General features: G+C 39.4%; 2 protein-coding genes, 1 non-coding gene and 1 pseudogene across 3 annotated transcripts; 1 reads left to right on the forward strand and 3 right to left on the reverse strand.

The window, feature by feature from the left end:
• LOC111739553 lies at positions 1 to 119 on the reverse strand. The gene has a single exon (XR_002780295.1). It is a non-coding gene; the product is annotated as a 5S ribosomal RNA (ribosomal RNA).
• A 391-nt stretch (positions 120 to 510) lies between these two features.
• LOC105291825 (olfactory receptor 3A2) lies at positions 511 to 1,467 on the forward strand. The gene has a single exon (XM_011359827.2). The coding sequence runs from the start codon at positions 520 to 522 to the stop codon at positions 1,465 to 1,467; it is 948 nt and encodes a 315-aa protein (XP_011358129.1). The 5' UTR covers positions 511 to 519.
• An 8,319-nt stretch (positions 1,468 to 9,786) lies between these two features.
• On the reverse strand, positions 9,787 to 10,767 carry LOC105291996 (olfactory receptor 1D2). The gene has a single exon (XM_011360066.2). It carries the CDS (start codon positions 10,750 to 10,752, stop codon positions 9,787 to 9,789), a length of 966 nt encoding a protein of 321 aa, XP_011358368.2. The 5' UTR covers positions 10,753 to 10,767.
• Positions 10,768 to 13,231: 2,464 nt separating this feature from the next.
• On the reverse strand, positions 13,232 to 13,350 carry LOC111739472 (annotated as a pseudogene).
• Between the last annotated feature and the right edge of the window lie 368 nt (positions 13,351 to 13,718).

A 13,718-nucleotide genomic window follows, 5' to 3' on the forward strand; every position in this document is an offset into this window, starting at 1 on the left:
CACCTACAGCACCTGGTCTTCCTGGGTGGTCTCCCATCCAAGTACTAACCAGGCCTGACCCTGCTTAGCTTCCGAGATCAGACGGGATCGGGTGTGTTCCGGGTAGCATGGCCATAGATGAGGAATGTCATTAATTTTTTTATTTTGAAATCTGCTTATTGGTTTGGGCTGATCCTTCTGTGTAAAATGGAGAAGTTCTATCTTAACCTCACTACATTCAAAAAAGAAGTCTGCTTTTATCTTGATTTATTTTTCTAACTTTTCTGACTTTTTCAGCTAGGAGAGGATGAGAGGGACAAGGTAACAGTGGTTTTGGGTATCTAAGCTGAGAGTAGGGTAAAGACACTGAGGTGATGGGGGAGGTCAGTAAGTGAGGTGTGGTCTGAGGAGCAGGAAAATCATCACCTGGAAAGCCAAGAACTTACCAGGGGTCTTTAGGTGATTTAAAACATTTACATTGAATAAATACATTGAGTAGACTGATGCTTTCGTTCCTGGGACTCTTCCTTATAGGAACTCATGGATCCAAAAGCTGGGACCAATAGGACAGCTGTTACTGAGTTCATTCTATTGGGCTTAGTGGAAACAGAAAAGCTGCAGTGTGTGGTCTTTGTACTCTTCCTCTTTGCTTACCTGGTCACAGTTGGGGGCAACCTAAGCATCTTGGCAGCCATCTTGGTGGAGCCCAAACTCCACACCCCCATGTACTTCTTCCTGGGGAACCTATCAGCTCTGGATATTGGATGTATCACTGTCACTGTTCCTGCAATGCTGGGTCGTCTCTTGTCCCACACGCATACTATTTCCTATGAAGCCTGCCTCTCCCAACTCTTCTTTTTCCACCTTCTGGCTGGGATGGACTGCTTCCTGTTGACAGCCATGGCTTACGACCGATTCCTGGCCATCTGCAGGCCCCTCACCTATAGCACCCGCATGAGCCAAACAGTTCAGAGGATATTGGTGGCTGTGTCCTGGGCCTGTGCCCTCACCAATGCACTGACCCACACTATTGCCCTAACTACTCTCAATTTCTGTGGTCCCAATGAGGTTAATCACTTCTATTGTGACCTCCCACAGCTCTTCCAGCTCTCTTGCTCCAGCACCCAACTCAATGAGCTGCTGCTCTTTGCTGTAGGTTTCATAATGGCAGGTGCACCTGTGGCCCTCATTATCACCTCCTACATCCATGTAGCTGCTGCAGTTCTACAAATGCGTTCGGTAGAGGGGAGGAAGAAGGCCTTCTCCACATGCGGTTCCCACCTCACTGTGGTTTGCCTCTTCTATGGAACTGGTATCTTCAACTACATGCGTCTGGGTTCAGAGGAGGCTTCAGACAAGGATAAAGGGGTTGGGGTCTTCAACACAGTTATCAACCCCATGCTGAATCCACTTATCTACAGCCTTAGAAACCCCGATGTTCAAGGTGCCCTCTGGCGGGTGCTTGTGGGGAGGCGGTCACTGACCTGAGAGGTGATAGGGTCCCTTTCTTCCTGCCTTTTCTGTGTTAAGGAAAATTTCACATGAAAACAATAACATGGGAACATGGTCCATAACCAATTTTCCTGTCTCCTGATGCCAGAAGATTTGTCCGATGTGTTTGTGCTGCAAAGAAATCCTACATAATTCATTCATTTATTTTACAACAAATATTTATTGAATTGCTTCCACGGTTTAGACAATTTTCTAGGGCACTGGTGGACAAAATGGACAAAAGTTTCTGCACTCATGCAACTCACATTGTAATGAAGGGAGACAAAATACATGAAAGAAATAAGCATCATATACGATATAACACATGATAAGTGCTCTATAGTAAAATAAATAGGATAGGGGGATATGAAGTTAGGCTCTGCAGAACAAGTCCCCTGGGAAAGTTGCCAGCTTGTTTTTGGCTGTGCTCACTTTCCAGGTCGAGTTGAAGCTTTGGAAGCCCAGTAGTTCTGGGCAGCAATGTCCAACAAGGAAGGGCTATTTGCTTAATCACAGCATAGGTAACCAAGACTGTCACTGTGAAGTTTTCATCTGATGGAGACTGAGATTCTCTCTGGATCAAAGAGCAGAAAGTTGTTTTAATCCATAGGCCCAGTGCCAAGGATTATTTTATTCTACTGTTAACCTTTTACCACCAAGAAAATCAGTTCCTTCTCTTCATTGCCACACAGAAATTCCATAGGACATTTAAGGTGCAGGCAAGGTCTAGAGAGGGAAATGGCCCACGAAATAAAAACCGCATTAATGTAGATATGATATATCTTTAGATCAAAAAGGAGAATTCCGTCTCCATCTTCTGCCATGTTTTTCTCTCTTATTGGATAAATCATTTTCTTCACATATATTATAAAATAATATAAAAAATAAGCATTTTTACTTCAACTAGGTCCTTAGAATTTTTAATGTAGAATGTCCAAATTGACCTAGCTCAGAAAATATCCATAAATGTAGTCCCTGGAAATAAGGCTTCTTTCTGACTTTATTAGTACATCATTATTGCTCCAACCCTGAGAAATTCTTCATCTTCATGTTTATCTAGACTTCAGTTCACCCATTCCTGATTTATATCTTTTCTCCACCCTTCCTTGGAAAGCTACTTAACCTGTCCTGGTAATTCTACTGTTTCTCTGCTGTATCATTCCTAAAACTGTTTATTCCTCCAGAGATTTTACACATATATGACATACATATTTCACATCCCGAGAACAATTCACATTCTGTGACCTGCTTTTTATTTTTCCTACACTTTATGCAACATAACCTTTTACATGACGATGACTAAAATCATACTTTCTGTATTTTAATGGTTGACTAGTACACATAAGCCATAATTCATTTAATCAAATCTCTATTGATATAATTTGGGTTGTTTCCAATTGTTTTCCAATAGCAAAGAGTGCTGTAACGAATAGCTTTACAGAAATGTATTTCTGATTTTCTGTAATTATTTACCTAGGATTAATTCCTATGAATAACTTTATCAAATTAAAAAAATGCAAATATAAATCTTGAGATACATGTACAAACATATATATTGTCCTCTTTCCAAAACTTTTGCACCAATTTGTACATGCACTAGGTTATTATAGTGCCTATTCACCTACATCCTTGTCATAAAGGGTTATTATAAATAAATATCTTTAATTTTTACAATGTGAAGGTTAAGAAATGACAGTATTTTTATCTAAACTTTTAATTCTAGTTAAAACTGCAGTTGGATCTCTTTTCACATAGTTATGAGCCAATTGTTTTTCTCCTTTCGAAATTGCATTTTGAGAGTTTTTGCCCTCTTTTCTACTGAATTGTTTGTTAGGAAATCTTAATTGTTATGGATATCAGCTTTTCGGCTCCTAGGTTGCAAATATTTTCTCTATCTTGCCATTTGTCTTTCAATTTGATATGTTTTGCCAAATAGATGTGTTCTGTTTTTATGTGGTCAAATGTTTTTGTCTTTTCTTAGAATGCTTTTTGATTTTGTGTTTCCCTTTGAGTGGAAAAGATTTTTTTCCGTCTGTATCAGGCAAGCTAGGCTAGGTTATATTGTGCTAAGAAACAGCCCCTAAAATCTCAGTGGTTTTCAACAGCCATGGTTAATTTCACATTCAAGTGACTTCAATTATCTGATGGATGTAAGAAGTCATTGTTTTTTAGATTGTTCATCTTTTTTTCTTATTGTAAGAACGAGAATAATGACTTCCAAGCTCTTTATATGTCGAAATGGAAACCAGAAGTCTACATTTTATTTTATTTGATAATTGCCTGTGGTGAACTTTTATGGTTTTTCTGATTTCTATTTCCCCTTTTCTAACATCTGCCGATTTCCACTTGGCATCCGGGTGGTTCCAGGGAGTGTGGTTACCCAGAGTGTGGAGGCACCAGCACATCTAACTGGCTTGGCCACAGTGATGGTCCTATGTGGGCATGTGACCTTAGTTTAATAAGATTCTTTAGACTAGTGACAAGAAGAACAATTCTGAGCTGTTCTAAATTAAATTACAGTGGGCAGAGAGTGAGAGGAGACAGAGCAGTTAGCCAGGTCATTAGTTGGGAGCCAGCTGACAAAAGACTGCTTGCATTCCTGAGTATATGTTGGAACTTTGAATTAACTTCCAATTTATTTCTGTGATTATCTACAAGAGAACATCCAGGCGCCACTAAACCCCAGGAGCCTCCGTTTCTTACTTACACATGAACTTTCTGGACTGTTGCCCACAAGCTATCCAAAAAAGCAAACACTTCTTCCTCACAGACCATGCTCCTATTATAGAACTGCCCTCGCTTCACCTTATCCTGCCCGCCCCTTATCTGTAGCCAGTGTAAATTCTTTCAAAACAACTCACATTTTTCCTCCACAAAACATAATGTGTAAAAGTGCTCCTCAACTCCAGTGCATTGGACATGTTGCCTGTTCCACCTAGCACTGCTGCTGGTGGTTTAGACTTCATGCTCTGGGAAGGAGAAGCTTTCATGCTCATTCACATGGTTCTTGGTAGGATTCAGCTCCTTGCAGGTTATTGGGTTAAGAGGGCTCAGGACCTCCCTGGCTATTAGCTGGAGGCTTCCTTTAATTCCTTGACACCAAGGCCTCTTAAAACATGATGATTCTTTCCTCAGATCAAAAGAAAAGCAAGAAATTTAGACAAAGATGGCAAAATAGGAGGTCTCCCTCAACAATATTTGGCAGCCATACACAGACAAAAGTACCTTCATGGAGCTTTGGGTTCCAGGTAGGAGACTGGAACACTGGCGGAGCCCAAGACCAAGAAGCGCTGTTTCAAGAAAGCAGACCTGCACCCAGGTGGCAGACTCATGGATCATCACATCCCCGTCCCTCTATGGACTCGGCTATAGTCCTCTAGTATTGATCCTGCCATCGGCACTGTCTACCAAGGGACCTAGCAGGCGTTGCATCCATTTGTGCCCCCAGGTGACAGGCCCACTGACTTTGGTCCTGGTTGTAGATCCAAGCAGTCTATGACCAGGCTCCAGCTCCTCTCAGTCATCAGTCCTGCCCACCCAGGGACGGAGCAGGAGACATACCTGTCTAAACCTCTGACCTCAGACTGCAGATTCAGAAATGGCCCCGTAACTCGGCTCCAGATCCTTTCAGCTGCAGACTGCAGGGTTATTTGTATTATATATGCATGTATATGTGATCTCACTTATATATGAGATCTTAAAAAATCTAACTCATATAATTGGAGAGTAGATTGGTGGTTGTCAGGGGCTACGGAGTGGGAGAAATGGGGGAATGTTGGCCAAAGTGTACAAACTTTAAGTTAAAAGATAAATAAGGTCTGGAGACCTCATGTACAATATTGTGACTGTAGTTAGTAATACTGTATTGTATACATAAAAAATGCTCTAGAGACAAAAAGAAAAAAAAAGAGAGAGACAGAGAAAGTGAGAGAGATCGTAGACTTTTAATACCTAATCTCAGAAGTGATGTCCCATCTTTTTTACTATATTCTATTTGTTAGAAGCAAGTCCCTAAATTGAGCTCACACACATGGAAGGGGTTGTACAAGGACACAAATACCAGGAGATGGAATCATTCAGATCCATTTTAGAAGCTGGCAAGCCCAGAACCCACACACCCATCAGGTGAATGGATACAAATGGAATATCAATCAATAATAAATGATCAAACTATTGATATTCGCAACAACATGGATACATTTTTTAAGTATTGTGCTGTTTAAAAGAAGTCAGGCACAAATGATTCCATTTGTCTGAAATACTAGAAACTGCAAAATAGTGAAAGAAACAGATCTGTGGCTGCCCTGCCGAGGTCTGGGGTGTAGGGAGGGGGTCTATGACAAAGGGACACCAAGAAACTCTTGGCAGTGACGAAAATATTCTGCATTTTCATTGTTTTGGAGGATAAACTAGTCTATACATTTGTTCAAACTCATCAAATTGTATGCTTTAAAGTGTATGTAAATTACATTGCATGTAAATTATACCTTAATAAAATTGATAAAACACAATATGTACAAAATGATACCATTTACATTAAATTTCAAAAATTTACAAACATAAGTAATACACATATTTTAGGATACATATATGTAATACAACATATATGTAATACAACTATGAAGGAAATGAAGAAAATGATAAACACAAAACTCAGGATTGTGGTTATTCCCGAAAGAGAAACACATGACAGGGTCCATGGCATTGGTTATGTTCTATATGTTACACTGCCTATATGTGTGTTTATTACATCATTCTTTATACCTTATAAAAAGTATATAGACATATAGTCTTTATGAATGTGAAATATTTCATATTTTTAATTAGAAAAATGAAAATGACAATGATAAAAATATAATAGTAATGATGGACCAAAGGCATAAATATATGTATGTGTATATATCAAAGAAAGCTCAACACTCAGGTATAAATTTAGAAACTAAATAATTAAAAAAACACAAAAGAACAATTAACAAAAGAAATGCAAATTACTAACAAATACTCGGAAAAAGTTCAACCGTACTACATCAGAGTGACTCAAATTAAAACAATAATGGGATACAACTTGGATCCACAGGATAAACAAATATATATTAAAATGATAACATCTAGTATAGTTAAGATATGGGGAAATGGTTGCTGCTATAGGGTTCAGTTAGTTAAAGCAGTAAGAGCGAGGCCCCTGACTGAGAACGTGGGACTCCATACCTTGTTATAGAAAACTAGTCAAACACAGGAAATCCCAAAGTCTTTCCTTGTCCCTACCGGCCTTTTTCCTGTCAGTTTCAGAGTAGGATGATGTCTTATACACTGCCATTGCAGTCTGGATGAGAGGTGAGTTGACGAGTCCACTTGGTCATTTTCTTTTCATTGAGCTCAAGTCCTTTTGGCCTTTTTCTCCCCAGGACATACAATCCGAACTTAGATCTCAGACCTTTTAACTAGCCTATGGGGGAAACGCCTAAATGCCTTGTAGTAGCAACAGCTTCTCATAGTCTGCCACAGCTCAAAAGAACAAATTAAGCACTATTAACGCTATGGATTTTAAATAAATGATGTATTTATTGGGATGAAGAAGACAAAGAAGAAAGCAAAAGCACCAGCTGCCACTCCCTCTTTTTCCACTTCCTTGTCCAAATTGTGGACATGGTCTAGATGTCCCCATTTCTGCATGGTCTTGGAAGAAGTGACTTATTGTGGACCAGACCCTGACTTCCGAGGGACCCCATCCTAGCTGGCAGGGATACACCCACTGCAGCAAGCCACTGTGGCCAATGCCCACCTTCCAGTGCCCTCCTCTCATTGGTGATAGAGATGTAGGCTTGGTTCTCAAGGCTGTAGCTCGCCTGAGGTTGACAGATCAAAGGCGGGCTTGCCGGAAACCTAGTACCACTCCCTTTTTAGTGCAATGTTAATTAGCACAAAGTTGCTAAAGAAGCGCAATGTTGCTTTTGCTTTTGCCCATTGTACTTAAAAGTTCTTGAAGCTCTCTCTCTTTTCTAAATCTTACGAGGCAAATAAACACAAACAAAACAAAAACAGGAGTTGTGTCTCCTCTTGGTAAAAGTATAGGAGTGATTTTTGGAGGTCTATTTGGAAAAATGTATCAAAGTCTCTGAACAATAAAAACTTTGGGCCCAGAATTCCACTTCACCAGTTTCCCCTAAGGAATTCAAGACATTTAATGCCACATCGCAAACAACAGGAAAAAGTGTAAGCAACTAACTGTAAATAATGGGGAGTGCGTTAAATGAATTCCGAGATATTCATTAAATTGCTCACTGAAACACTGCCTAGACATTAAGTATAAATATTAAGACATCAAGTAGCTGAATATTTACTAACATAGATATTATTAACTGAAAACAAGTTTCAAAACAATTTGAATTAATTCTAAATATACATATTTGCATATATTTAGCAGAGATCATAGTTTAGAATTTACTTCAAATGCCAGTAGTAGCTGTCTTTTGGGTGGCAGAAACACAAGTAATTATTTTTGGCTTATTTTTACTTCAATATCTCTACAATAAAGCCATATTATCGGTTTAATAAAAACAATAAGTTAAAACTAATACGCATTCCATGGCATCTCATTTTCTACAGAATACATTCCAAGCTCCTCAACAAGACATTGGTGGCCCTTTGAAAGCTCCCCAACTTGATCCTGAGCTTCAGGCTTGCTGCTGCTTGTTCACCAGCTGCACTCAGCAGGGACGGTCCTTGCATACCTCAGGCCATTTCCTGCTTCCCTGCCTTTGTCCAGCTCTTTCTGTTTAAGAGCAACTGCACTGACTGTGGGCCAGGTCCCCTACTAAGAGCTTTGGTATATCATCTCATTTAATTCTCACAACCACCCTCTGAGTTACATGATGATAATATTCTCATTTTACAGAGGAGGAAACAAGGCTTAGAAAGGTGAGGTAACATCTGGGAACACATTAGGGATGGAAAAAGCTGGGATTTGAATGTTGACTGCCTGCTGCCCATGCGAATACCCCCTCTATACCATGCCTCCTGCCCTCTCGAAGTGATCTCACCTTACCCTGCCCACTTTTCCAGGGTAACTCTTTGGCATTCATTAAGTCTCAGCTCAGCTGTCGCCACCTTAAGGAAGCCTTCCCTGAATCCTCCATCACTAACAAAGCAGGCGGGGCTTTCCTCCTTTGTGTCCCCCAACCCTCCTGCCCAGGACATAACCACTGCATTTAGACACTGCATTAAAATAGTCTTCTTCCCAGTCCATTGTAAGCTTCTGATTCATCTTCGAGGCCCATAATAGGCACTCAGTCATTATTAATGGACTGCCTTGAACTTCAGATCAGTTCAGCTCTCTCTGTCAAAGTCTAAATCAGTGTTGGCTCCTCTGATTCATCTGTAACAGATTGCTCCCTCTTTCAAACCGCCACTTCCCAATGACTTCTCATCAGTTACTTCTCTTTCTGTTTACTGCATTTTACAGGGCTGGTTAAACCTTAGATTGGGTCTCACAATTATCTCCTCCCTCTCTACTGCATCCACCACTGCTCCCATTCAGGAGCATGTGTTGATGCACGGGAGAGTTTTATTTTGAGTGAAGGATAGAGTGGTTGCAAGCAGGAGAGATGGGGCAACAGAGTGAGGATCCACAGCAAGAAAAGATAGGATGGGCTGCCTACGGATAAGGCCTTCTCACAGGGAAAAGGAAAGCAGGAGAAAGGCACGGTCTGTAAATTGCTTTAAGGCCCAAGAGACGAAAATCAACCAAGAGCAAAGAAGAGAAAATTTCTACAAGTTTTGCCGGAAAAGGAGGGGCTGTATCCAGAGAGACTGTGGGTCAGATTGAAGCACTTGGAGCTGTGTTCAGCAGGGTATAAGGAAACGGATGGCCTCACCCAGGACACCTGCAGTGGAGGTAATGCAAAGTGTCTTCTCCTAATGGTGTACAGGCAGTGAGCCCCTTAGAGAGGGCCAGATCCTAAGGACATGAGTGAGTGAGTGTTACGGAACATGAGAGACCTGCTCCCCTCTCATGCCCTGGCTGTAACTAGGTATATTTTGAAAGGCTGAGATGGTAGTACCATGGACCTGTGGTCAAGTAAGTTGAAGAATTTGACCCTGCAAACTCCTAGTATTAGTGGTCGTGTGACCTTATTTATTGTCAAGGCTGGTGAGGTCTGGGGGACATTGGATTATGCATAGGAGTCTCTTCTTCATCACAGATATATGAGCTCATTCTGAGTGGGACCTATATGCTATCACTTCATTGTCCCACATAGGATAGTACATTTCACATGGTGGAGGAAACTTCCAGTTCACTTCAATTCCCAAATTACCTTACATCAACCTCTGGAAAGCTTTCCCTAGGAGGAGTCTTCCCAGAGCCCCATGCATGTCCTTGTTTCTCAGACTGTAGATGAAAGGGTTCATCATGGGGGTTACCACAGCATACATCACTGTAGCTACTGAGTCCTTCATGGAGTAGGTATGGAGGGGCTGCAGGTACACCATACCAAGAGTCCCATAGAAGAGGGAGACCACAGCCAAATGAGAGGCACAGGTGGAAAAGGCTTTGTACTTCCCATTGGCTGAGGGTATTCGGAAGATGGCTCTGACAATCCGGACATAGGACATGATCATGAACCCTAAAGGGGTGAAGAAGATAAAGCAGCCTGTGATAATCAGTACCATGTGATTGATCTGGGTGTTGGAACAGGCCAGCCTCAGCAGGACATACATCTCGCAGAAGATGTAGTAGATCTTCCGGGACCCACAGAAGGTCACTCTGGTCATAAGGATGGTGTGGATGAGGCCATAAATGACAGAAAGCACCCAACACAAGATGAGGAGCAACATGCAGAGCCCAGGACTCATGGCAGTAGTGTAGTGGAGGGGGCGGCAGATGGCCACATAGCGGTCATATGCCATCGTGGCCAGGATGAGGTTGTCCAGGGCCACCAAGGAGACCAGAAAATAGAGCTGCGTCAGACATCCTGCGTAAGAGATGGCTTTGTTCTGGGACTGAAGGTTCACCAGCATTTTAGGGATTGTGTTGGTGACAAAGATGAGGTCAGTGAAGGAGAGGTTGGCCAGGAAGAAGTACATGGGAGTGTGCAGGCGTGAGTCAGAGCCGATGGCCAGGATGATGAGCACATTTCCCACCACTGTGACCAGGTACATGGACAGGAACATCCAAAACAGGACCCGCTGGTCTTCAGGACTTTCTGAGATCCCTAGGAGTAGGAACTTGGAGACCCTACTCTGGTTGCCTCCATCCATTTCCCCACTGTCTGTCTGCAACATCAGCACCAACAAATATTTGTTTGCTAAGTGCCCTCAATTGAATAAGGACATTTATATAAGCAAAATCAACTATGTTCTTAGCATTAAAATATCTTGGACTAAATTTTATAGTATTTTTAAATTAGCAACAAAGTAAAAACAGGCACAAACATGTAACATGGAAAAACTTTTTGCAACTTAGTCATTCCAGCAACTTCTAATCTAGCATACTCAATAACAGGAATAATGTCTATGTCTTATTTAAAATCCTATCATCTTACAGTACCCTTGAGGCTTAAAGATTAGTATATTATGATGTTAAGTAGATTTATAAATGATATTTAAAAACAGGTGTATGCATTATAAGAAATGGCTACTGTCAATTGGACAAAGAGGAGGAAGTAAAAATATTGGAAAGGAAAAGGAAAAATTATCATTATTGGCTGATAGGATGAGCTATATGGGAAACCTAAGACAATCAATGGAAATGCCATGAGAAATAAAAAATGACCAGTAAGGTAGCCATTCACATAATGAATGAATCCAACACTAATCATGCACCAGTAAGTAATATAGTGCAGTGATTAAGACTGCTGTCAGAAAGCCGGAATTCATGTCCGAGCTCTGCCACTTGCAGGCTATGAAAGTCACCTGAGCTCTTTATGACTCGCTTTCTTCATATGCAAAAATGAGTTGTGGCAAAGATAAAATTAAGTAATTAACCGCGCAACACAAAGAGTTACCATATAGTGAGCATTCCGTAAATATTCCCTGTTACATATATATAAGTATTATATATATATGTAAACAATCATCAGTTGAAAATATAATGTGAAACAATCTCCTCACATTATGAAAAAAATAATCTAAAGCATTAAAATGTTAACAAGAGGTGGGCAGGACTTTCCAATTCTCCATTTCTCTATTGAATAGTAAATTGATAGACTTAATTAATTGCTAGATAGAAAGATGAAATATTGCAAAGGCACGTGTTCTGTAGAATTAATCTAAAACTTATTTAACTGCAGTCAAAATCATAACAGGATTTTTGTGAAACAAAAACTATTATAAATTTTACTGAAAAATAATATAAAAATAAGCCAGGAAAATGTTGAAAAGAGTGTGAGAAGAGGACACTTGCTCTGCCAAATAAAAATGACTCTAGAACAGTGCTACTGGTGCTGGAGTGAACAGCTGATCAAGAGAGCTGGATAGAACTTTAGAAACAGCCAAGTACACATGGAATTGATTATGTAGTGGATTATTACGTAGTGCTTTGGCAGGTAAAGGATGTATTATTCAATAAATGGCACTGGCACATTAAATCTTATCTTACCAAAAACATTTAAAATATATTTAAGATTAAAATGGTTTATCATGCTTTTTTTTTCTTTTGAAAATCTAATGCAGGTGCAATAAAAATTTTAAAAATAAAAAAATGAGAATATAAATAAACTAGATTTAATTCCACCATGTAGAGATAGATAATCACTTTCCACATTTTAATGTCTTTTTTGGCTGGGATGCGAAGGACAAACAATGTCAGTCCTATGAAGTCCTGAGCAAGGAAACTTGCAGACAGAGATGTGTGTGCAAATGCCCTGAGGTGGGAAAGAGTTTGCTGCATTGGAGGAACTAAATATGGGCCAGCGTGGCTAGAGGTAAGAGAAGAGTGGTGAAACCAGAGGTTATGCAGACCAGAAGGGTCCAGATCTTTCAGATGCTTGTTAAGATTTTAAAACTTTATTTTAGGTGCAATAAGAAGTTTTAAAGGATTTTATGTGAAAGAGGATATATATTTAGCAACTATCTTTCCATTCGTATTTTACAATAGTATTTTAATAATCAGATATGGCCATTGTAATTTTGATCAGATGCCTTTTCACTGATATTACTTTTAATAGCTTTCCTAACATTAAACCATACTTGTGTTCTGATATAAGCTAATGAAATTGACTTGCCAATGTTTTATTTAGGACTTTGTAGTTATATTTGTAAATAATATTGGTCCACAGCTTCTTTTTGTATGTGCCAATCTTATTCATTTTTTATACAACATCTGTTTTAAATTCCATGTTAAACTTGTATTCACTTATTTTTAATTTCTATTATTTGGAATTTGTTGAAATTTCTTCAATACCATTAAATATAAAAATTTAAAGATATTCCACGGATTTTTTGCAAATAAAAACAGTTTTTTACTATATTGCAATCTAGAGATTATAAACAAAAAAAAAATCGTTATACAATATTCAAACAATACCAAAAAAATGTAAAGAAGTAAAAAATCACCCTGGATTCTGTTAACATTTTGGTGAAAATTCTTCCATTTTTGTTTCTTTATTAAATCATTTTTATTCACTCAGCAATGTGCTGGAGAACATCATCTAAGTCAATAGGTTCATAATTTTTAATGGCTACAGTCTATTGCATTTTATGATTGTATCATATGTACATGTGTGTGTGTGTGTGTGTGTGTGTGTATTTTTTTTTTTTTTTACACCTACAGCACTGGGTCTTCCTAGATAGTCTCCCATCCAAGTACTAACCAGGCTTGACCCTGCTTAGCTTCCGAGATCAGACGAGATCGGGCATGTTCAGGGTAGCATGGCCTTAGACTGTATCGTATATTTTTAATCAGTATTCTGATAATGGATATTTAGATTTTTCCTATTACAGACAATATATCTGTGAATATGTTTATGCATATATTTTCGGATATATTTCTAGGTGTAGTCAAAGGGATGCGCACTTTTCATTTTTATACAACTTGCCAGAGTTCGACTTGTACCTTCCAAGCTAATAGAAACAGTTAGGCTCATTCAGCCCTGCCAATCTGATTTGTGAAAGATGTTTTAATTTTCACAGCTTTCATTACTGGTAAAACAAGGAAAAGACAAAGAAGTTTTTTAATAACTCAATGCCTCAAGGAAATAGCAAAATTGACATTTGATAGCTAAATCACTAATATTGGGAAAAGTACCTCT

This window comes from Pteropus vampyrus, unplaced genomic scaffold, assembly GCF_000151845.1.
Source record: "Pteropus vampyrus isolate Shadow unplaced genomic scaffold, Pvam_2.0 Scaffold50, whole genome shotgun sequence".
Classification (NCBI taxonomy): Eukaryota; Metazoa; Chordata; class Mammalia; order Chiroptera; family Pteropodidae; genus Pteropus; species Pteropus vampyrus.